Below are 22,710 nucleotides of genomic sequence, written 5' to 3'. Positions count from 1 at the left end.
TGCCCAACCTCGCTCTCCCTCCAGCCTGCTCTTTCTCTCCAGCCTGCTCTCCTACTCCAGCCTGCTCTCTCTCTCTCCAGCCTGCGCTCTCTCTCCCCCACTCTCCCGCCCGCTCACGCTCTCTCTCACCCGCTCAAGCCCGCTCTCTCTCTCGCCCGCTCTCTCTCACACGTCCGCTCTCTCTCTCGCGCCAGTTCTCTCTCTCGCCCGCCCTCGCTCTCACTCGCCCTCGCTCTCACTCTCGCCCGCTCATGCTCTCTCTCTCTCGCCCGCTCTCGCCCGCTCTAACTCTCTCTCGCCCGCCCGCTCTCTCTCTCGCCCGCTCTCTTTCTCTCTCGCCCGCTCTCTCTCTCTTTCCCCTGCCAACTCTCTCCCGCTCTCTCTCTCTCTCCCCCGCCAGCTCTCTCTTTCTCTCGCCCGATCTCACTCTCTTGCCCGCTCTCCCTCTCAACTTTCCGCTCTCTCTCTCTCTCGCCCGCTCTCTCTCTCTCGCCCGCTCTCTCTCTCCCTCTCCCGCTCTCTCTCCCCCGCCAGCTCTCTCCCGCTCTCTCTCTCTCTCCCGCTCTCTCTCGCCCGCTCTCTCTCTCTCTCCAGCCTGCGCTCTCTCTCACGCGCTCTCTCCCTCTCAATCGCCCGCTCTCTCTCTCTCTCCAGCCTGCGCTCTCTCTCACGCGCTCTCTCCCTCTCAATCGCCCGCTATCTCTCTCCCCCACTCTCCCGCCCGCTCACGCTCTCTCTCACCCGCTCAAGCCCGCTCTCTCTCTCGCCCGCTCTCTCCCTCTCAATCGCCCGCTCTCTCTCTCTCTCGCTCGCTCTCTCTCTCTCGCCCGCTCTCTCTCTCTCGCCCGCTCTCTCTCTCCCTCTCCCGCTCTCTCTCCCCCGCCAGCTCTCTCCCGCTCTCTCTCTCTCTCCCGCTCTCTCTCTCCCGCTCTCTCTCTCTCTTTCTCGCCCGCTCTCTCTCTCTCTCGCCCGCTCTCTCTCTCTCTCGCCCACTCTCTCTCTCTTTCTCGCCCGCTCTCTCTCTCTTTCGCCCGCTCTCTCTCTCTCGCCAGCTCTCTCTCTCGTCAGCTCTCTCTCGCACGCCCTCTATCTCTCTCTCGCCAGCTCTCTCTCTCTCGCCCGCTGTCTCTCTCTCGCGCGCTCTCTCTCGCACGCCCGCTCTCTCTCTCTCTCTCTCGCACGCCTTCTCTCTCACACGCCCTCTCTCGCTCGCCCTCTCTCTCTCTCTATCTATTTCTCGCGCCCTCTCTCACTCGCCCTCTCTCTCGCCCGCTCTCTCTCTCTCGCCCGCTCTCGCCTTTTCTATAGCCCGCCCTCTCTGCGGCGAGCTCACTCTGCGGCGAGCTCACTCTTCACTCTGCCGCGAGCTCACTCTTCACTCTGCGGCGAGCTCACTCTTCACTCTGCGGCGAGCTCACTCTGCAGCGAGCTCACTCTGCGGCGAGCTCACTCTTCACTCTGCCGCGAGCTCACTCTTCACTCTGCCGCGAGCTCACTCTTCACTCTGTGGCGAGCTCACTCTTCACTCTGCGGAGAGCTCACTCTTCACTCTGCGGAGAGCTCACTCTTCACTCTGCGGCGAGCTCACTCTTCACTCTGCGGCGAGCTCACTCTTCACTCTGCGGCGAGCTCACTCTTCACTCTGCGGCGAGCTCACTCTTCACTCTGCGGCGAGCTCACTCTTCACTCTGCGGGGAGCTCACTCTTCACTCTGCGGCGAGCTCACTCTTCACTCTGCCGAGAGCTCACTCTTCACTCTGCGGCGAGCTCACTCTTCACTCTGCGGCGAGCTCACTCTTCACTCTGCGGCGAGCTCACTCTTCACTCTGCGGCGAGCTCACTCTTCACTCTGCGGCGAGCTCACTCTTCACTCTGCGGCGAGCTCACTCTTCACTCTGCGGCGAGCTCACTCTTCACTCTGCGGCGAGCTCACTCTTCACTCTGCGGCGAGCTCACTCTTCACTCTGCGGCGAGCTCACTCTTCACTCTGCGGCGAGCTCACTCTTCACTCTGCCGCGAGCTCACTCTTCACTCTGTCGCGAGCTCACTCTTCACTCTGCCGCGAGCTCACTCTTCACTCTGCCGCGAGCTCACTCTTCACTCTGCCGCGAGCTCACTCTTCACTCTGCGGCGAGCTCACGCTTCACTCTGCCGCGAGCTCACTCTTCACTCTGCGGCGAGCTCACTCTTCACTCTGCCGCGAGCTCACTCTTCACTCTGCGGCGAGCTCACTCTTCACTCTGCGGCGAGCTCACTCTTCACTCTGCGGCGAGCTCACTCTTCACTCTGCGGCGAGCTCACTCTTCACTCTGCGGCGAGCTCACTCTTCACTCTGCGGCGAGCTCACTCTTCACTCTGCGGCGAGCTCACTCTTCACTCTGCGGCGAGCTCACTCTTCACTCTGCCGCGAGCTCACTCTTCACTCTGCGGCGAGCTCACTCTTCACTCTGCCGCGAGCTCACTCTTCACTCTGCCGCGAGCTCACTCTTCACTCTGCCGCGAGCTCACTCTTCACTCTGCGGCGAGCTCACTCTTCACTCTGCCGCGAGCTCACTCTTCACTCTGCGGCGAGCTCACTCTTCACTCTGCCGCGAGCTCACTCTCTCCTGCCTGCTCTGTTGCTCATCTTTTTTTTATACCAAGTTTGAGACTCTCTGCAGTTATCAAGTTTTCTTCTCTCCGACTCTGAGACTTTAAACTTTAACAACTGTTCTGGGAATTCCTTTGAAGGGAACACACCTCATGAATATGCAGTCACACTTTTCTGTCTGAATGAACAAAAACAAGAGGATGTTAACATTCTTGGTAACGCACACACATACTGAATACATAACTGCAAACCCAGTCGTTATCAGAGACCCAGTCGTAAACAAGCCTCCCATCTAGAAGTAGATTCCTTTTCCTGGTTCCTGGCATTTAGTTACCACAGGAAAGCCATGTTATAGACTAGTGGTGCTCTGTGAACAGCCATGGTCTAGTAAAGCAAATGGGATTTTGTCTATCGGCGACATTGCGGTGTCAAGCAAGAGAAAATAAAGAGAAGGGGTGATGTGGAGGATAGAGTCAGGTGAGACTATGATTCCCTGCTCGTCGTTATAGCACAGCCTCACACGAACTGATCTGACCCGACTACCAGACAACGGCAGAAAGGAGAGCCACAGTGCATCCTGGGAAAGCAGCTCTCCATGGCCTTTGCTCTTTTCTCATGGTCTGCATTACACAGGCCAGACGCCGGAGACTAAAGGGGATCACATGACCTGCCTGGCAACAACAGGCAATCTGATCCTAGACCAGTACAAGTCACCCACGGTCATGGGTCTATGAGTCTGACTGCCACCGCACAAACCATTGACAGCCAATAGACCAGCGCCCAGACCACCACTACCTGAGTACAGAGACAGAGATCCTGGTGCAGAGCTGGAAGTTGAACTTTCTAGCATGTCCAACTGGCCTCAGAGGCAAATGCTATAGGCATATGCTGCCATGAGTAAAGCAAATTCTGGACAACTTAAATAGGGGCAAGTCACCAGGTTAAACCCTGACTAATTGATTTGACACAGCAGAATTTACAGGCCTGCGTTAGCTCAGGGGTCCAGACTCCACATTTAACGTTCAACATTGTTTGGTTCCAGAGATCACAAGGTCTGGCCCTACAAGGATAATAAAACTCTAACCATATCAAATGACTTCGTGGATGTAAGGCACCGCGAACGATCAATCCATCCGACTTCAGTAATGTCGTACATACAGTAGGAATAAGACAGGAATTAAAGTCTCCGGCTCCCTGACTAAGAATAAAAGAGTTAAGTTCGACCCTCTGGGCTTTTTCTCTCAAGACAGCAGCGACGGCGTGGAGGGAAGGAGGGAGTCAGCTGACCCTGGTTTCAACCAGAAACTTGATCTTTACGGCAGCTCCCTGCAAAACAATCTTGCTATTGTGATCACTCTACATTTTCCTCCTCTCCTGGTATGTTAAGGGAATGTAAGACTATGTTTATTAGGTTCCTATCCTCTTCACTCTCGGGAATCACAACCCTTCACTACGTGGTTTTACAAGCAACAGATACCTCGTCCAGGCAAAGACCAAACCACAGACACGTACTTGGATCCAGTCTCTGAACAGGGTGGCACGATCCAAATTCAAATGACTAGAAAAGAGATTTAACTGATGCTGAGCTTCACAATGTTTCCGTGGTGGGTTATCTTCCCTCTACAAAAACCCGTTGTGGCAGTAGAATCACACCAGGAGGAGCTGAGTAACAACCACAACAAGGTACTGACTGACCACAGACTAGTTTTAATAACCTCGTTGACTTCACTTCATTAGGGGGGATTGTTGTGTTTCATCGGGAGCTGCATTAACAGCTACAGGAGAATGAGAGGCAGAGCGTTCTGATGAATAGGGACAGATTAGAAGGTTGTAAAGCTACCGGTCATTTAACAAAGTTAACGAAATCTTCAGTAATTTTGGTAATTAACAGAATCTATGGAATTCTGTCGTAACTTTGGTCATTTATACTTGAATCACTTTTTAATTTTAAAAAAGTATTCATATAGTTTTCATTTATTGTGTTTGTGTCCATGGGTTTCTAGTAGATAAACCACATGGTTCATTAGAATATAGCCTAATTAATGGAAAAATCATCTTAACAACCATTTGAATTAACTCTGCAACTCTTCCAACTATTGTCTTTTTTCACAACTGCCACCAGTTTGACGCCAAAAACATTGAAAACAAATACATATTGAAATAGTCAAATAAATACACCATATTAAACGCTGATGGTATTCACTAAGGTGGAGGATCATGTTTAACAGCTTTGTCATTCCATTTTTTTATCATGTTATTTCATTATTTCAAATGTGAGACGGCCTCACAGATGGCCAGACATGATTACAGACACCTGTGATAATCGGAAGTACCAAAAGGGTTACTAGATGTCTTGTGATAGATGACATAAAATCCGTGAAAGATACCAAAATGATGGTAGTTTACTGGTCAACTAATACACCCTCGTTTTTCAACCCGAGACAGACTAGAGGGACACAAAAGAGACTGGCCGCGTCAGTTGGCCCGGACTGACACATGAAATGGGACACTGCAGCTTCGGACATGACCTCCCTCCGTTTTTCCAGGAAGATGGCCTCTTTTGCATGGATGGAACATGTGCCTGGCACAGCAAGAGCTTGGGCTGTCACTCAGATCTAATGCACAGTCAGACTCTCAGTGCTAACTATTCCACACACATATTAGCCTTTCTAAAAGTACAAAATAAACAGATGCTGTATATGCTTTACTTCTTCATATGTACTGTGTTGACTTTGTTATTCTGGTCGTACTTTGTGGTGTGAGAACATAAGAACATAGGATCCCCTAGCCAGTGTCACCCTACTGTAGTCTTGTGGTGTGAGAACATAAGAACATAGGATCCCCTAGCCAGTGTCACCCTACTGTAGTCTTGTGGTGTGAGAACATAATAACATAGGATCCCCTAACCAGTGTCACCCTACTGTAGTCTTGTGGTGTGAGAACATAAGAACATAGGATCCCCTAGCCAGTGTCACCCTACTGTAGTCTAGTGGTGTGAGAACATAAGAACATAGGATCCCCTAGCCAGTGTCACCCTACTGTAGTCTTGTGGTGTGAGAACATAAGAACATAGGATCCCCTAACCAGTGTCACCCTACTGTAGTCTTGTGGTGTGAGAACATAAGAACATAGGATCCCCTAGCCAGTGTCACCCTACTGTAGTCTAGTGGTGTGAGAACATAAGAACATAGGATCCCCTAGCCAGTGTCACCCTACTGTAGTCTTGTGGTGTGAGAACATAAGAACATAGGATCCCCTAGCCAGTGTCACCCTACTGTAGTCTTGTGGTGTGCTTGCATGCTCTCGCTTCTGTGTTGCTGTAAAAGTAAATATATCTAGAGAATCATGCTAGTGACTAATCATGAAAAAAAAATAAACATGTTCATTAGCAGTGTAACAGTATAATTTTTAAACCGTCCCCTCGCCCATACCCGGGCGCGAACCAGGGACCTTCTGCACACCATCAACAACAGTCACCAACGAAGCATCGTTACCCATCGCTCCACAAAAGCCGCGGCCCTTGCAGAGCAAGGGGAACTACTACTTCAAGGTCTCAGAGCAAGTGACGTAACCGATTGAAACGCTATTTAGCGCACACCGCTAACTAAGCTAGCCGTTTCACATCCGTTTACAGCAGCATATACCACAACAAAATGTTTCTTCTCAATATTTCGATATTTGCCAGTGCATGGATGGGCTAGTTTCTGAAAACGGCATTACTTTTGAGACCTGTTCAAACAACCGTGAATAGTTGGTTGGGGATGACTAATTTGCAAACAGATGTAGCCTATCTAAATGTATGGCTCATTCTGGAGGAAAAAGCTATCATATTTGTAGAGTCTACTATTCTGAAGACAGTGAGGTAATATGTGGCAATGAGTAGTTACATATTTGTTAGTGCGCGGTTCAAGGGACAAGGGGGGCTACCTGACACTTGATAAAAAGCTGTCCCGTCGGGCTTTGTCTACCGTAGGTCCCGACGCCGTGATTCCATCTGCAGACGGGGAGATATCGTTTATTACTCACAACCACCAGCAATTCATTATCCATGTCCCCTTCAAGTATATGAAAAGTGTAGTCTGTTTTAAAACAAATAACCTACAAATTGTAATTGATTTTCCCGAGAAATGTGTAACAATTCAGCAATGGAATGCGGCCTCTCACTCTGGAAAAAAACTGCTGCCCTGAACATCTGCTTACAGAGGGCAGCGTTTAAAAGACATCCCACCAGGATACGATGGTTGTAGCCCCTTTGAAATCGACTTATGTTTCGAAATGTAGCCTATTTGTAGAATGATAGACCTAACTGCAGGTACCAATAATAGACTACACTATGTCAGTTAGTTTCATCGGGTAGGTAGGTAGGTTAGCCTACTGCTGCAATACTGTATAACACAGAACAATTATCTGGTATGCACATGAAAGAAAATGTGTTACCTTGTAAGAATGTCACAACAACGCAACAGGTTCTAAATCCACATTATAAATATTCCTCCAAAAAGCCAATGTCGTCTGTTACTAGTCCTGTGAAGCCTATTTGTGAAATGACTGTCGAGTAACATACAGGGAAAGAGACCGGTGGCCAAGGATGAGATTCGTCAGTAGGCTACAAGTGAGGGAGAAATAATTAGTTATCGCAAGCAACTTGGTATGTCCAGCCCCTGAAGAAGACGAAAATAGAAGTCTAAGCGGGTAGCACCAAAAATAGCGTCACACGACTTCTCTCTACCTTTGTTTCCGCATATGAGCTTTCTATTGGTACACTATGTAGCCAATCCGAACCACTACTTATCAGTGTCTGAAACTTTGTTCACAGTTTGTTGTCAGATGGCTTCTACAGCTCCACCTGCTGACATAAGCAACAGCTGTTTATTGGAACAGAATAACTGTTACGACAGTCCTTTACTTGCACATTCTGGACAACACTACTATAAACATGTTACATCTTGTGTAATAACGCATATCCACCCTTCCAAAATGTTTCTCAAAGTAGCATTTTCATGTATGGTTAAAGCTACATTTGTACATGCATGACCACAATCAAGTAAACTGCACAGTATGATAAAGTGTTTACAAATGCTCAAGTAGTTATTGGCTCATGTAACAGGCAGCATAGCAGGGAAATATGAAACTCTGAGAAAAGACTAAAGTGAAAATGTCATGTTTGTCAGCTTTATCTGAACAACTTTAATTTCACAGATGAATTCTACAAAATGTCTTAATGAGTGCATAGCCTTCTAGGAAATGGTGATCCTTGACCAATACCTTTCTCCCCCTGTTATGAGTCACATCATAGATTAATGTTTCTTGGAAGAGGAAGGAATAGTTACCAAGGGCTTCCTGTGTATTTCTCAGACAAGGTAACCCATACACGTCCCTTTATCTGTCACATGATGCACAGGCCTCCCACTGCCTCTTCATGTGACCCCGATGCTTTGTATAATAGTAATGACAGTGACGTTGTGTGTTTTGAGGACAGAAATGACAAAGTGCTCAATGAGATGAAAGAGTTTAGTTAATCTTTCAAAGGCTGTTTTCCCAGCTTAAGCACTGCTTTTATTTCCATTCAGCATCTGTGATCCAGTTTCCAAGCCCACCAGTAAAACAAACCGTTCATGCACACCAAAAACGAAACCTAGCCCATACTCACCTTTAAATGCATAAGCTCAGGGGGAGCCCAGCACCCTTACCAGAAATCCTCCCAAAGTGTGGGTGTTTATGTATGTGTGCGTTTGTGTGGTTTGTCTTGTCAATTACACAATTCCCCAATTTGAATCACATCCGGTATGAGCTGAAAATAACGAGAACACAGCCTGTATGACAGTGAAACGGCACAGCAGTCTAGCAGCCCACAGTAAGATACACACACCAGTGTAGGCTCCTCAGAGGAGGAAGGGGAGAACCATCCTCCTCAGTGAATTTCATAAAGATAAAAATAGTGAAACATTAAAGTTAGGGTTAGATTAAACTATAATACATATAATCACATCACCAAATAATTCATTCAAAACGCACTGTTTTGCAATGAATCCTACAGTAGCCTCAACAGCACTCTGTAGGGTAGCTCCATGGTGTAGCCGGAGGACAGCTAGCTTCAGTCCTTCCCTGGGTACCTTGACTTCAATACAAAACCTAGGAGGCTTATGGTTCTCACCCCCTTCTATAGACTTACAATGTAATTATGACAGCATCCGGAGGATGTCCTCCAACCTATCAGAGCTGTTGCAGCATGAACTGACACGTTGTCCAAACAATCACAGATCAGAGAATAAATCTAGTACTGAAAGCATAAGTTACAGCTAGCTTAGCACTGCAGTGCATAAAATGTGGTGAGTAGTTGACTGTTAAACTGCATGATTGGAGTGGGTTTACTAACACGTTAGTTCTAGTAGCTATGTTGACTAGGACGTTAGCTAATATGGTGGTAACAATGTAGGCTGTGTGTAGCAGTTATAGTATGAAGGTTTGGCTTGGAACGTTTTTTCCCCCTGGTCACTGTTGTGTTGTGTAAGCCAAGGGAAAAGGTGAGAGGAGGAAAGCGCATAGATGCGAGAAGGAGTTATACAATAAGCAACGTGATCATGCTGTTTATGTGGCTGCTATGAAAGTGAACTGTGTTCGCGGGTGATCAGGGATGTATTCAATCTGCCATTCCTGTTAAAAAATAAACTATTCTTAAACAGAAGCAAATGTGGATAAACCTACCTGAATTTGTCCAATAGCAACTCTTGTTTGCAATTGTTGGACTAATGATTACACCTGTAGATCAGCTAGATGCAGGCAAGAGTGTGCAAGGCGTTATTGAATGTCAGTCTGTCACCTTAATTCCTAAGAGTGTTCATGGCCTGTGCAACTACATTGTAAACCATAATTCGTTGGCTAGGTTATAGCAACCTCATGGTGGGTATAGGGAAAAATCAAGTATCATGTAGTAGCCTAAACCAGGGCTCTCTAGCCCTGCTGCCGTTCTGTAGGTTTTTGCTCCAACCTCAATCTAGCACACCTGATTCTAATAATCAGCTGGTTGATAAGCTGAATCATCTTAGTTACAACTGGGGTTGGAGTGAAAACCTACAGGAAGGTAAGCTCTCCAGGGACAGGGTTGGAAAAACCTGGCCTAAACCTATTGATGTTACATTGAGCTGTGTGAATCCAAATGCTGTAATAGAAATAAGGCCACGCTCCGAAATAAAGAAAATTGCCCACCCTCATCTTAACCGGCACCGACGGCCACTACACACACATATGATCAAACACAGGCACAAGCTTAGGTTCACAGGAGGCAAGGCACTGGCCAACGTGAACCTCGCTGTATGTAACACCCAAATGGAAAAGACAGCAGTCAATCTGTTTCTCTAGACTGATGCTAAAATATTCTATTTTCCCCAGATGAAGCAGTGCCTAATTTTTGATGACAATCTTTGAAAGCCAATGCAACACACTCATAGGACTTCCAAAAATTGAATTGAATCAAATTGATCCAAAATGTCCAAACAGAAACTAGACTCAGAGAGGACACTGTGAAAACATGTTGAAATGTATTTTTTGTAAGATTCTTAGCATTTTTCAGATGTCAGTTAATTTGAGAGGAAGAGGCCTCTATGTTAGTTCTATATGTACAGGATGTGGTCAGCTGTGTTCTACATGTGCGTAGTTAACTCCCACCTGCACAATTACACAACCGGACAAGGATTCACTCTCTCACACAGTTTTAAATGTCAAATCACTACACAAAATAAGTCAAAGCTTCCAAAAAGATGCAAGATGAGTACTCTCAAATACATTTCCCAAAACAAGTTCCATGGCAAGATTATGGGCTTCCTCTAAGTTACATTAGAATAGGCAAGATGTACTTTTCTGTATATTCCAAGTCATTTAACTAGATTCAGATATTATTTTAGGCCTTTCAGGATCGGACCTGGTAACCTCTGCCCCAGATCACAAGGTGGTCCAGAGAGGATGGAGGCAGACAGGGATGGAGGGAGGAGGAAGCCAGGATGAAGGCAGCCATTGTCTGGGTACCAGGCAGGGCTCAGCTGGGCCCCTGGGACACCAAGCTCCATGCTGTGGCACCATGCGGCACACGGGTTAGAGTAAACACTGAGCCCAGCCTCTAGCCTAAACCTTCAGTACTGGTTATTGTCTCTGAGTAGGCAGGCAGACACACACACACACGCACACTCTAAATAATGTCCCTCAATGAAATACAAGGTCAAATTTAGATTCAGCTAAGATCGTCTTTGTCAGCCCCACTTCTCAGAATGGCAGCAACAGCGCAGTCAACTGTTAGGCTATGTCTTTTTTGCTGAAATGTAGTTCCTGATAATGACATGTCTGATGTGTTAATTTAAATCAAAGTCAATCATGTGAGTCGAAAAAGGGATAGAAACCATGCTAAAACTGAACAAAAACAACTACACAGAAATCAATGGCACTGGGATCTAAAATATAATAGGTTCTATCTGCAAAAAGATGATCCTGAGATAACTGGCTTCAGAGTTCCGAACCCTCATTGGTTTGAATGGTGTCAGCAATTTGAATTGTGGTATTTAGAGAAATATATAGGTAGAGAACATTGAACAGAACAAGGCTACGTCAATAATTACATTGACAAAAATGCAGATAGAACCTTAACCTCCCGACATACACTACTGGTCCAAAGTTTTAGAACACCTACTCATTCAAGGGTTTTTCTTTATTTTTACTATTTTCTACATTGTAGAATAATAGTGAAGACATCAAAACTATGACACAACACACAACACATAATCATCATCAAAAAAGTGTTAAATATATTTTATATTTGAAATTCTTCAAATAGCCACCCTTTGCCTTGATGAAAGCTTTGCATCATCTGTGGATCTGTTGGGGCAGTATGCAAATTGGAGTGGGTCTAGGGTTTCTGGGATAATTGTGTTGATGTGAGCCATGATCAGCCTTTCAAAGCACTTCATGGCTACAGATGCGAGTGCTATGGGTCGGTAGTCATTTAGGCAGGTTACCTTAGCGTTCGTGGGCATAGGCACTATGGTGGTCTGCTTAAAACATGTTGGTATTACACTAGGACAGGGAGAGGTTGAAAATGTCAGTGAAGACACTTGCCAGTTGGTCAGCGCATGTTCGCAGTACACGTCCTGGTAATCCATCTGGCCCTGTGGCTTTGAGAATGTTGACCTGTTTAAAGGTCTTACTCACATCGGCTGCGGAGACCGTGATCACACAGTCTCCCGGAACAGCTGGTGCTCTCATGCATATTTCAGTGCCATTTGCCTCGAAGCGAGCATAGAAGTAGTTTAGCTCGTCTGGTAGGCTCGTGTCACATGGCAGCTCTCGGCTGTGCTTCCCTTTGTAATCTGTAATGGTTTGCAAGCCCTGCTACATCCGACGAGCATCTGAATCGCACTACACCGGTCCTATCTTAGTTCCGTATTGAAGCTTTTCCTGTTTGATGGGATTTCTTATAAACTTCTGGGTTAAAGTCCTGCTCCTTGAAAGCGGCAGCTCTAGCCTTTAGCTCAGTGTGGATGTTGCCTGTAATCCATGGCTTCTGGTTGGGGTACGTGCAGTCGCTGTGGGGACGTCGTCATTGATGCACTTATTGATGAAGTCAATGACTGATGTGGTGTACTCCTCAAAGCCATCGGAGGAATCCCGGAATATATTCCAGTCTGTGCAAAACAGTCTTGTAGTTTAGCATTTGCTTCATCTGACCACTTTTTTATTGATCCAGTTCATTTTAGCTTGTAAGCAGGAATCAGGAGGATATAATTATAGTCAGATTTGCCAAATGGAGGGTGAGGGAAAGCTTTGTATGTGTCTCTGTGTGTGGAGTAAAGGTGGTCTAGAGTTTTTTTCCCCCTCTGGTTGCACATTTACATGCTGATAGAAATTTGGTAAAATGGATTTAAGTTTCTCTACATTAAAGTCTCCGGCTACTAGGAGCGCCGCCTCTGGGTGAGCGTTTTCTTATGGCAGAATACAACTCATTCAATGCTGTCTTAGTGCCAGCCTCTGACTGTGGTGGTATATAAACAGCTACGACAAAGACAGATAAACTCTCCAAGTAGATAGTGTGGTCTACAGCTTATCAGGAGATACTCTACCTCAGGCGAGCAATAGCTGGAGACTTCCTTAGATATCGTGCACCAGCTGTTATTTACAAAAATACATAGACCGCCACCCCTTCTCTCACCAGACGTTGCTGTTCAACCTGCCGGTACAGCGTATCATAGTGTTGTCGTTCAGCCACGACTCCGTGAAGCATAAGATATTGCCATTTCGAATGTCCCGTTGGTAGTTTAATCTGCCCGTAAGTCATCTATTTTATTCTCCAAAGATTGCATGTTAGCTAGCAGAATGGAAGGAAGTGGGGGTTTATTCGATCGCCTAGGAATTCTCGGAAGGCTGCCTGCCCTTTGGCCCCTTTTCTCCGCCTCCTCTCGTTCCCGAGAAAGCAGTATATCGTTCACGTCGGGCACGTTAAAGGAAAAAAGGATTCTGCCAGTCCATGGTTAGTAATCGCAGTCCTGATGCCCAGAAGTTATTTTTGGTCATAAAAGACGGTAACGGCAACATTATGTACAAAATACGTTTTTAAAAAATCAGTTACAAAAAATGTAAATAAACAAACAAAAAAACAATCGGTTGGGGACACGTAAAACCTCTGCCTTCTTCTCCAGCGCCATTATCACTTGAGAGCCAGTTTCATCATAGCGCTCGATGGTTTTTAATACTGCACTTGAAGAAACCTTTTTTTCCAAATTGACTGACCTTCATGTCTTAAAGTACTGATGGACTGTTTCTCTTTGCTTATTTGAGCTGTTCTTGCCATAATATGGACTTGGTCTTTTACCAGATAGCGCTATCTTCTGTATATCCCACTACCTTGTCACAACACAACTGATTGGCTCAAACGCATTAAGAAGGAAATCAATTCCACAAATTCACTTTTAACAAGGGACACCTGTTAATTGAAATGCTTCCACGTGACTACCTTGAGAGAAAGCCAAGAGTGTGAAAAGCTGTCAAGGCAAAGGGCAGCTATTTGAATAATCTCAAATATAAAATATATTTTGATTTGTTTAACACTTTTTTTGGTTACTACATGATTCCATATGTGTTATTTCATAGTTTTGATCTCTTCACTATTACTCTACAATGTAGAAAATAGTAAAAATAAAGAAAAACCCTTGAATGAGTAGGTGTTCTCAAACTTTTGACCGGTAGTGTGCATTCATACACATACAGTATACAGAAGTGTATGTCAGCGTTCAGTCAGTCAAGCACACACAACACAAGCACAGTGTGTCTTTGTCATTGTGACCTTTAGTGAAACCTCTTGGCCCTTGAATGCCAGCCAGCCTGCAAACCCGGTCATATGAAACAACTATATCCGATTACATCTCTCTCTGCCTGCCCTGGCCTCAATGCATCTACTCTACACTCTTGTCTCCAACACACAGAAACACACGCACACACTCATTTACAAACAGGGACTTTTAGTTTTTCTGATGTCTAGTACAATGTCTGATCAAGATGACCAGGGAAGGGGTAGCATAGCTATAAAGCCATCCATTTAGGGAGTTTAATCCGATTCGATGTGGCATTCAGCTACCGGGAGACCAGAGGTTGCCAACAGTGGTGGTTGTTGTTTAGTGTAAAATGTCAGGCCGACAGCCTGAGCTTACCACAACTCATGTAACACCCTGCCTCTCAACTGATCTTTACACACACAATTTAACATTCTGTTGTATAAATGATGCCTTATAGGCCTACTCCATCACCACTGAACAAATGATCAAGATAAGAGATATCCACACTAATTCAGCGTCTAAGTGTATATGGTTTAAGAAATAATACAGATGTTGTTTTCTCACTATCTAAATATAGGCATGGTTGTGAATGGGTTTCTTCCTGAATAGAGCTTTTTAGAATTTACATTTGTGAATTTTCATCTATATTTGTGTGAAATATGTTTTCCTGCCGTGAATCACTTCTGTTCTGTGTTTACATGAGAATCACCTCTGTTCTGTGCTTAAAAGAAAATCACTTCTGTTCTGTGCTTAAAAGAGAATCACTTCTGTTCTGTGTTTAAAAGAGAATCACTTCTGTTCTGTGCTTAAAAGAGAATCACTTCTGTTCTGTGCTTAAAAGAGAATCACTTCTGTTCTGTGTTTAAAAGAGAATCACTTCTGTTCTGTGCTTAAAAGAGAATCACTTCTGTTCTGTGTTTAAAAGAGAATCACTTCTGTTCTGTGTTTAAAAGAGAATCACTTCTGTTCTGTGTTTAAAAGAGAATCACTTCTGTTCTGTGCTTAAAAGAGAATCACTTCTGTTCTGTGTTTAAAAGAGAATCACTTCTGTTCTGTGTTTAAAAGAGAATCACTTCTGTTCTGTGTTTAAAAGAGAATCACTTCTGTTCTGTGTTTAAAAGAGAATCACTTCTGTTCTGTGCTTAAAAGAGAATCACTTCTGTTCTGTGTTTAAAAGAGAATCACTTCTGTTCTGTGCTTAAAAGAGAATCACTTCTGTTCTGTGCTTAAAAGAGAATCACTTCTGTTCTGTGCTTAAAAGAGAATCACTTCTGTTCTATGCTTAAAAGAGAATCACTTCTGTTCTGTGTTTAAAAGAGAATCACTTCTGTTCTGTGTTTAAAAGAGAATCACTTCTGTTCTGTGTTTAAAAGAGAATCACTTCTGTTCTGTGTTTAAAAGAGAATCACTTCTGTTCTGTGTTTAAAAGAGAATCACTTCTGTTCTGTGTTTAAAAGAGAATCACTTCTGTTCTGTGTTTAAAAGAGAATCTCTTCTGTTCTGTGTTTAAAAGATAATCTCTTCTGTTCTGTGTTTAAAAGAGAATCACTTCTGTTCTGTGTTTAAAAGAGAATCACTTCTGTTCTGTGTTTAAAAGAGAATCTCTTCTGTTCTGTGCTTAAAAGAGAATCACTTCTGTTCCGTGTTTAAAAGAGAATCACTTCTGTTCTGTGCTTAAAAGAGAATCACTTCTGTTCTGTGCTTAAAAGTCCTCCTAAAGCAGCAAGTTGGTAATTACAAGCATTTTAATTCAATATAGAAACAGATGTAACTACATTAGAGTTCTGTGGACTAGCTGTTTAGATTCATGAGGCTGTTTAGATCAAGGCACTGTTGGACAGTATGCATTTGTCTGCTTGTGAAAATTCAGCACTCTGCATTTACTTGAATGTATATAAATGAGATCATTTTAAATCTGTGGAGTATGACTCATAGTTCACCAATATGAAACACAATACACAATGGTGTGAATAGTATCAGTAGTGTAGTGACTTTATGCAGAAACCCTCCTGGTAAATATCCTTGAACAGAAACACTAGCCCGTGGCGGAGTGAAACAGAGAAATATACACTTACAAAACATTAAGGACACCTTCCTAATATTGAGTTGCACCTGGTCAGTCATGTCAAGGAAAGAGCAGATATCCTTAATGTTTTGTACACTCAGTGTATGTCAATTGATAGGCTTCTCCTTTGTTACTGCAGTGTGAGAGAAAAAAACGAAAAGCTGGAAAGTGAGAGGAGGGAGTAGTGCGTCTGCTGTGAGGTCCCAGTGGCCAGCATGGTCCTTCTCTTTAAGAAGCCAGCAGGAATGTGATGAATATTGGATAAGGAGTTATGGAAGCAGCCATACAGTTATAACACTAAGAGTATTTTGAGAGCGAGAGAGAAGGGACTTTTTTGCAGGACAGTTTTTTTGAGAATGAGATCAGTGGAAGTTTAGAGAAGGGTGGAGTCACATGTCTGTGTGTACTGTGTGTGTGTGTGTGTGTTTGAAAGAGGTTGACAGAAATTGGATAACAGGGTGTGCTAGCTTTGTAAAAGCAGGGAGCAGCAGTGAGGGAGGGTGTGGTCTGGGTTTACAGTACAGGATTGTGAGTCATTCCACATCTACACCAAGCCAATATTCCAATGCTGCTGCAAGACTAAAGCACATTCTGTACAACAGTAAGGCCTGAAAAATAATCTCAACTCTCTGACAAGCACTTAGCACCTTGGTGGAAATCCCATGTTACAAGTTTTAAATGAGAAAAGTGCTCAGTCGGTTAAGAATAGGCTATTTTTGGGGGTCTTCTTTGGTTTTATGATAAAACAAATATAATACTCTCCTCTTAACCCTGTGTGTGGTTCTGCACAATATGGTAAAACTACTGTGCACGCTGTTTGTAGTAAAACGATGCACTCTGTTCTCTGTTATATGGCTACATGAAGAAACAGTCGAACTGGAACCAGTTTGGTATAATCCTGTCACCGAGGCAAAGTTCCATCAGGTTTATTTACAGTAGTATCCCTTCATCTTACAGTACAGAAACCAAAACATCCCTGTACACATACATTACTAACTGTAGTGGACACCAATTAGGAGCATGATGGTGAGCATACTGTATGTCAGTTGGCCCTCGCTTATCTGTCACACGTACATCTACTTCATACACAGATACTTCATACACACAAATTCACAGGGACACGCATAAACACATTTTCCATGTTTTTTAGTGTCCATTCATTCACTAACGTGGTGGGCGGGTGTGTGAGAGCGAGCGTCTGAAACATACGGCTGTGTCAGAGGCCCAACTGGAACGTCTCGGTTACAGCAGCTCATCCTCGACATTATCAGCAGCTCTGTTCACACTCAGTACCCCACCAGCAGCCCACGTGGCGGTCTCTCTAGAATAGTTATCAACCTCAACTGTTGTCATGAAAAAAAAAAGTCAAGCAAAGTAAATCTCCTACTCAAATGGAACTTGACACTGATTTCATGCATTTTTTTTGTAGACAATATGTAGACAATATCAATATGGTACGAGAAAACAACATAGCCCAAGGGGAATCCCAGAGGGGCACCACAATATCTGTAACGACATTCAGAATGAGATTTCATATCGCAACAATAACAAGACAAAGGAGGTGAGTGTTGGAAACGGAAATCCAAAAACAGCCTGTCACTCTCTCTCCTGTTGTCTTTCCTTTGTCTCTCTTTGCATCGGTTACTTGTATGATGCCAAGGAAACGGTTGCCTATCTAGTCCTTGTATGTGATAACTGTATGTACCTAGAATTATATCAAATGTCACACGAGTACTAAGTTAAAATACTTTCTGATTGTAACGATCAACACAGTTTGTTATGAGGCCAGAAGTTCAGCATCTGTAGTTACACTCTATCACCAGAGGGGGGCAGGCAGTCAGGTAGGAAATCACTCCACTGTTTTATCTGTCTCCTCTGGACCATTTGCTGCCCTGTGGCTTCATCTTCTCCATGACCCCTCTAACTCCACCTCATTACTCTCAACCCCTTCATCTGAATCACCTCTTCACTTAAAGACTTCATGTGGACTCCACAGGGATAAGAACATCTCTGGAATACCAAACACAACAAAACAACAGGTCGGCTATAATTTCCCAACTTCCATATTGATTCACTAGGCACAAATCAGGCCTACCGTTGTCTATCGTCCAACATCAAATCAGGCCTACCGTTGTCTATCGTCCAACATCAAATCAGGCCTACCGTTGTCTATCGTCCAACATCAAATACACCAAACAAGTTTGCCATAGATACACAACCCTTGGATGGCAACGTGCAAACTTTCCGTGTCGCTCCATGTGTTTTGAGACGTGAGTGACATTTTACACCAGACCAATACCCACCCTGCCCCCTGCCTTCACTCTCAGCTTTGACTCCAAGCTCCAACACAGCCCTCCGTGCCTGGGAATAGAGGGGAGAGAGAACCATATCCTGACAGGATATCCTGAACTCCTGCTCCTGGGCTCCATGTGACCCCTTAACCCTTCCTGACCTACAGCTATAGACACAGCTCAGACCCAGCACACGCAGCCACTGTGCACCCTCCACACCACTATGCTACCTCCAGTCTGAATGATGTGTTACTCGGTAGGACATTAAATCACAGCCACTCTGATCAAAATAATTGTGTGTGGGGGAGTGTGCTTGCCTATCCATGTGTGTTGCGAGCTGTTCACATGCTGAGAGTGGAAGAGGGTTCCCAGTGGACGCAGCACAGGGTCGCCCAGAGACTGGAGTGGAAATCAACACTTCCTGCCAGGACAGGAAGGGCTACTGCTGTTGCCCCTTATCACTGACTACACAGGCTGCCCTGCCAGCAGGGAGGAAGAGATGAGTGACAGACAGCGACAGTCAGATTGAGGGAGAAGACAAAGGCTACATGGATAGAAAGTTAGATAAATTGATAGGATTAGAGTGGAATGTAAGGGATGTGGATAGGGAATGATAGGCTACTCTAAAGTGAGGTGCCAGATCATCAGCCTGATTAAGGTATCGGTTATGGTCGGTGACAAAAATACACAAATCTAACAACTAAGATTAGATAGAAAGCATTCTTTGAGATTGTCTGTTTGTACAGTATATGAACGTAAAACAAATCTGCATGCGGTTCATTGTGATCGATTTTGAGTTTGTAGTGACAAGGTGGTTAAATACTGTATGTATCGCCATAACAAACCCCTGGTGTTATTATGATAACATGCAGGACACCGTCAGCGGCTACGCATCGACTTCTCCCAGCCTACGCATAGTCAAGTTAACTTTGCTACTCCTCCAACAGTTGTGTATGCAAAGGGAAACAGTGTTTGGGAGCAGGGTGAGGAAGGTCTCAGCAATCAGCACTTAGGATTGTCCCAGATGAACACAAGCCACTCCCTCCCTTTCAGAAAAACCCATGGCAGAGGCCAGAGCACCCTCCTCTCCGGTTCCTAAGTAAACTAAGGGGATTAAGTGACATCAACAGAATAACCAAAAACAAATTCCCTCTGCCTTTAGCAGGTCCTCTCTTTGACAATTTTTCTGCCCTCTTAAAGTTAACACTCCACAAATGCGGGGTGACTCACTAGTGTGGGTGGGTCTGTTTCCAATTTTCTCACCCCTCTGCCCAAAAAAGAAAACGTTATTCCAAAAACAACAAAACACGCAACAAAAAAAGCCACACTTAAATGTTCCACTCTATTAAAGACACAGGCCAAATTAAAGCAGCTCCATCTTGTGGCTCCGCAAACGCTTCTCATTGTTTTCCTTCCTTTCTTTGAGGGAGCGTGGGAGCACACTCAGAGCAGAGGAGAAACCTGTGCTGAAAACCACAGGAGGAAGCCGGTAACATGAGCAGGGGGATGCATAATGAGCCGGGGGAGAAGAGAAGAGAGGGAAAGAAGCCAGGGAAAGGGCGAGAATGATAGAGTGAGAGAGCACTTTTACTGGGTACTAAGTTAATATCTAAAGCACAAACTTAAAAAAACTAAACTTTACATAGAACAAAGTTATTACACCAGTGACTTGTTATATTAACAGCCAGTTAAATAAGGCATTTCTACATAGAGACTTTCTCCTTCCACAATCGTGGGGGGAAACAAAGGTGCTATCTAGAACCTTAAAGGGTTCTTCGGCTGTCCCCATAGGAGAAGAACCTTTGAAGAACCTTTTTTTGGTTGCAGGTAGAACCCTTTTGTGTTCCATATAGAACCCTTTCCACAGAGGATTCTACATGGAATCCAAAAGGGGGACAGCCGAAGAACCCTTTTGCAATCCTTTTCCCCAGTGCATACTATCACAGTTAGAGTAGAGCTGAAGCAGGCTCTTACCAGCTCGTAGGGTGAACATCCAGTTAGGTTAGCGCCAGGATGTCTCTACGCCATATCCAGTCCACAGCATGCAGTTCAGCTCCCTCTATCCAGGCTAGCAGGGAGAAAGTGAGGGGCGGGAACAAAAGGCACAGAGGGAGAGAGTGAGGAAGTGGGAGAAAGAGATGAACCACTCTGAGCTGACTGGTGGACTCTCACACACAGTCACACGTATGCCCAGCCTGTACGCAGTTGCCCCCCCCCCCCTTATTGCTGACTCTGGGGCAGCTTATGTCAGAGTTGCCTCAGAAGCTGAAGCGGATGGTAGAGGAAGAGAAAGAGAGGATTAGAGTGTGGGTAGCGATGTGTGTAGCGGTGTGTGTGTGTGTGTGTGTGTGTGTGTGTGTGTGTGTGTGTGTGTGTGTGTGTGTGTGTGTGTGTGTGTGTGTGTGTGTGTGTGTGTGTGTGTGTGTGTGTGTGTGTGTGTGTGTGTGTGTGTGTGTGTGTGTGTGTGTGTGTGTGTGTGTGTGTGTGTGTGTGTGTGAGAGAGCGGAGCTGCAGCAAGGGGGGTTAAGGTAGGAGGGACCGGCACTGTTCGGAGAGTGCCGGAGGCAGTCTACTAAAGACAATGGCAGGAAACACTATATCAGGAGGCAACACACAGATTCAAAAATCATTTAAAAGGGCAAAAAGAATGACATCCACATGGAAAACAAACTATGCCTCGACTGCAAACAATGATATACAAAACAACAATGGTAAAGATAAGAGATGTTTAGCCCTGCTGTTTGTCCTACTGTATACCAACATCACTGTTTCACTGCTAGGAATGCACACACACAAATCATATCTTGTGATAACAGTAGCTCCCCCAGTACTCCCTGTTTAGCCTTTGCTGCTGGGCCACAACAGGCAGTAGTCTGTCCCCAGTCTGACTGCACACACAAGGGGATGGATTTCACCCTAATTCAATTTCTTCTCCAAGGGGAAAGGTGAACCAGGGGGACTTGGATTAACGTGTCTCTTGTGGTGCTGCCCGTCTCACACTGTGGAGAGCTGATAGTAGAGGGGATGATTAGCTAATTGTTAGTAAACTGTTGACTGGGTCAGTTTGACTAATTAGTCTGCAGTCTTGTGGATCAAACTAGAGAGCAGAGTTCCATGAACAAAAACAGTCCAAGCCCTTCACATTCATTACTGTAATACGACATGATAAATTGGCTGCAGGTTATGAAGACTGTTCAAGCCAGATGAATTTCATTCTGGAAAAATAAAACAATGCTGTGCGTCACTGTCGGCAGAGCAGCGTGGCAAACACAGTGAACGTGTTTATCATTAACAAGACTAAATACATGGCTGAGGTCCTACTAGAGTGGGTACGTAACATGCACACTCACAAACACCTACAGAGGTGGATGTGTGATGTTTGCAGTGATTGATCTGTGTCCTCTCCCCTCTGTTTAGTTTACCAACCTCTCTGCTAAGCCTTAAATCTAACGCTGCTCTCCAACTGACAGGAGAGAGGAGGCACTAAGTCTAGACTCCCTGTAGCCCTGCTTACAATGTACACCGCTTTGAAAGAGATGTGGAATGAATGTACATGATCTTCTTACGCAATGTTTACTTCCAAAAATTGGAACCATGCAACCGTGTGGTTGATGGAGAATGTACAGTATTTGAAAAATAACTTAATCTTTGAATCTGAGTGTAGGGGATGAAATGTGAAAATATTATTTTCTGAATCTAGATTTCATGATACTGTAGATCTGTCTGTTAGAGAACATGGTGTGGAATATATATCTTTCTAGTCTAGGTGGATGTTGACTCGATGCTAAAGGCCACAGTTAAATGAGTGTAGAAGTAGAAAGGCATTAAGGATAGGTACTGATCTCAGTCAGACTGGGGGGGTATGTGGAGCGGAACCCATACACTTTTAGGGGGAAAAAAGGTGCTATCCAGAACCTAAAAGGGTTCATCGGTTGTCCCCATAGGAGAACCCTTTGAAGAACCCTTTTGAGTACCATGTAGAACCGTTTACACAGAGGGTTCGATATGGAAACAAAAAGGGTTCTCCTATGGGGACAACTAAAGGACCCTTTTGAGTACCATGTAGAACCGTTTACACAGAGGGTTCGATATGGAAACAAAAAGGGTTCTCCTATGGGGACAACTAAAGAACCCTTTTGAGTACCATGTAGAACCGTTTACACAGAGGGTTTGATATGGAACCAAAAAGGGTTCTCCTATGGGGACAACTAAAGAACCCTTTTGAGTACCATGTAGAACCGTTTACACAGAGGGTTTGATATGGACCCAAAAAGGGTTCTCCTATGGGGACAACTAAAGAACCCTTTTGGAAGCATTAGAGTATGAATGGAATGTTTCACTGACGGACTGTTGCTGTATATGTTACTATGTGGCTAGGGGGATGTCTTATTTTACATTCCCCTCACTGTATCCTGAAACGAGCTCCGTTACAATCCCCTTGTAAAATGCAAC

At 44.8% G+C, this 22,710-nt stretch overlaps 1 protein-coding gene across 6 annotated transcripts in view; it reads right to left on the bottom strand.

The window, feature by feature from the left end:
• LOC124032077 (histone deacetylase 7-like) overlaps positions 1–20,426 on the bottom strand; it is a 75,119-nt gene extending 54,693 nt beyond the window's left edge. For 4 of the 6 annotated variants that reach the window (XM_046344141.1, XM_046344143.1, XM_046344142.1 and 1 more), the window contains exon 1: positions 20,233–20,426. In XM_046344141.1, coding sequence (XP_046200097.1) covers positions 20,233–20,251 — 19 coding nt within the window. In that variant the 5' untranslated portion in view covers positions 20,252–20,426. Of the gene's footprint in view, positions 1–6,517; positions 6,585–7,027; positions 7,319–20,232 lie in introns of those variants that run through there. The other 2 variants (XM_046344147.1, XM_046344145.1) reach the window with 2 other exon arrangements.
• Between the last annotated feature and the right edge of the window lie 2,284 nt (positions 20,427–22,710).

This window comes from Oncorhynchus gorbuscha, linkage group LG03 (genome assembly GCF_021184085.1).
Source record: "Oncorhynchus gorbuscha isolate QuinsamMale2020 ecotype Even-year linkage group LG03, OgorEven_v1.0, whole genome shotgun sequence".
Taxonomy (NCBI): domain Eukaryota; kingdom Metazoa; phylum Chordata; class Actinopteri; order Salmoniformes; family Salmonidae; genus Oncorhynchus; species Oncorhynchus gorbuscha.
The sequence above is the reverse complement of the archived record's forward strand: the minus strand, read 5'-3'. Positions and strand labels throughout refer to the sequence as shown.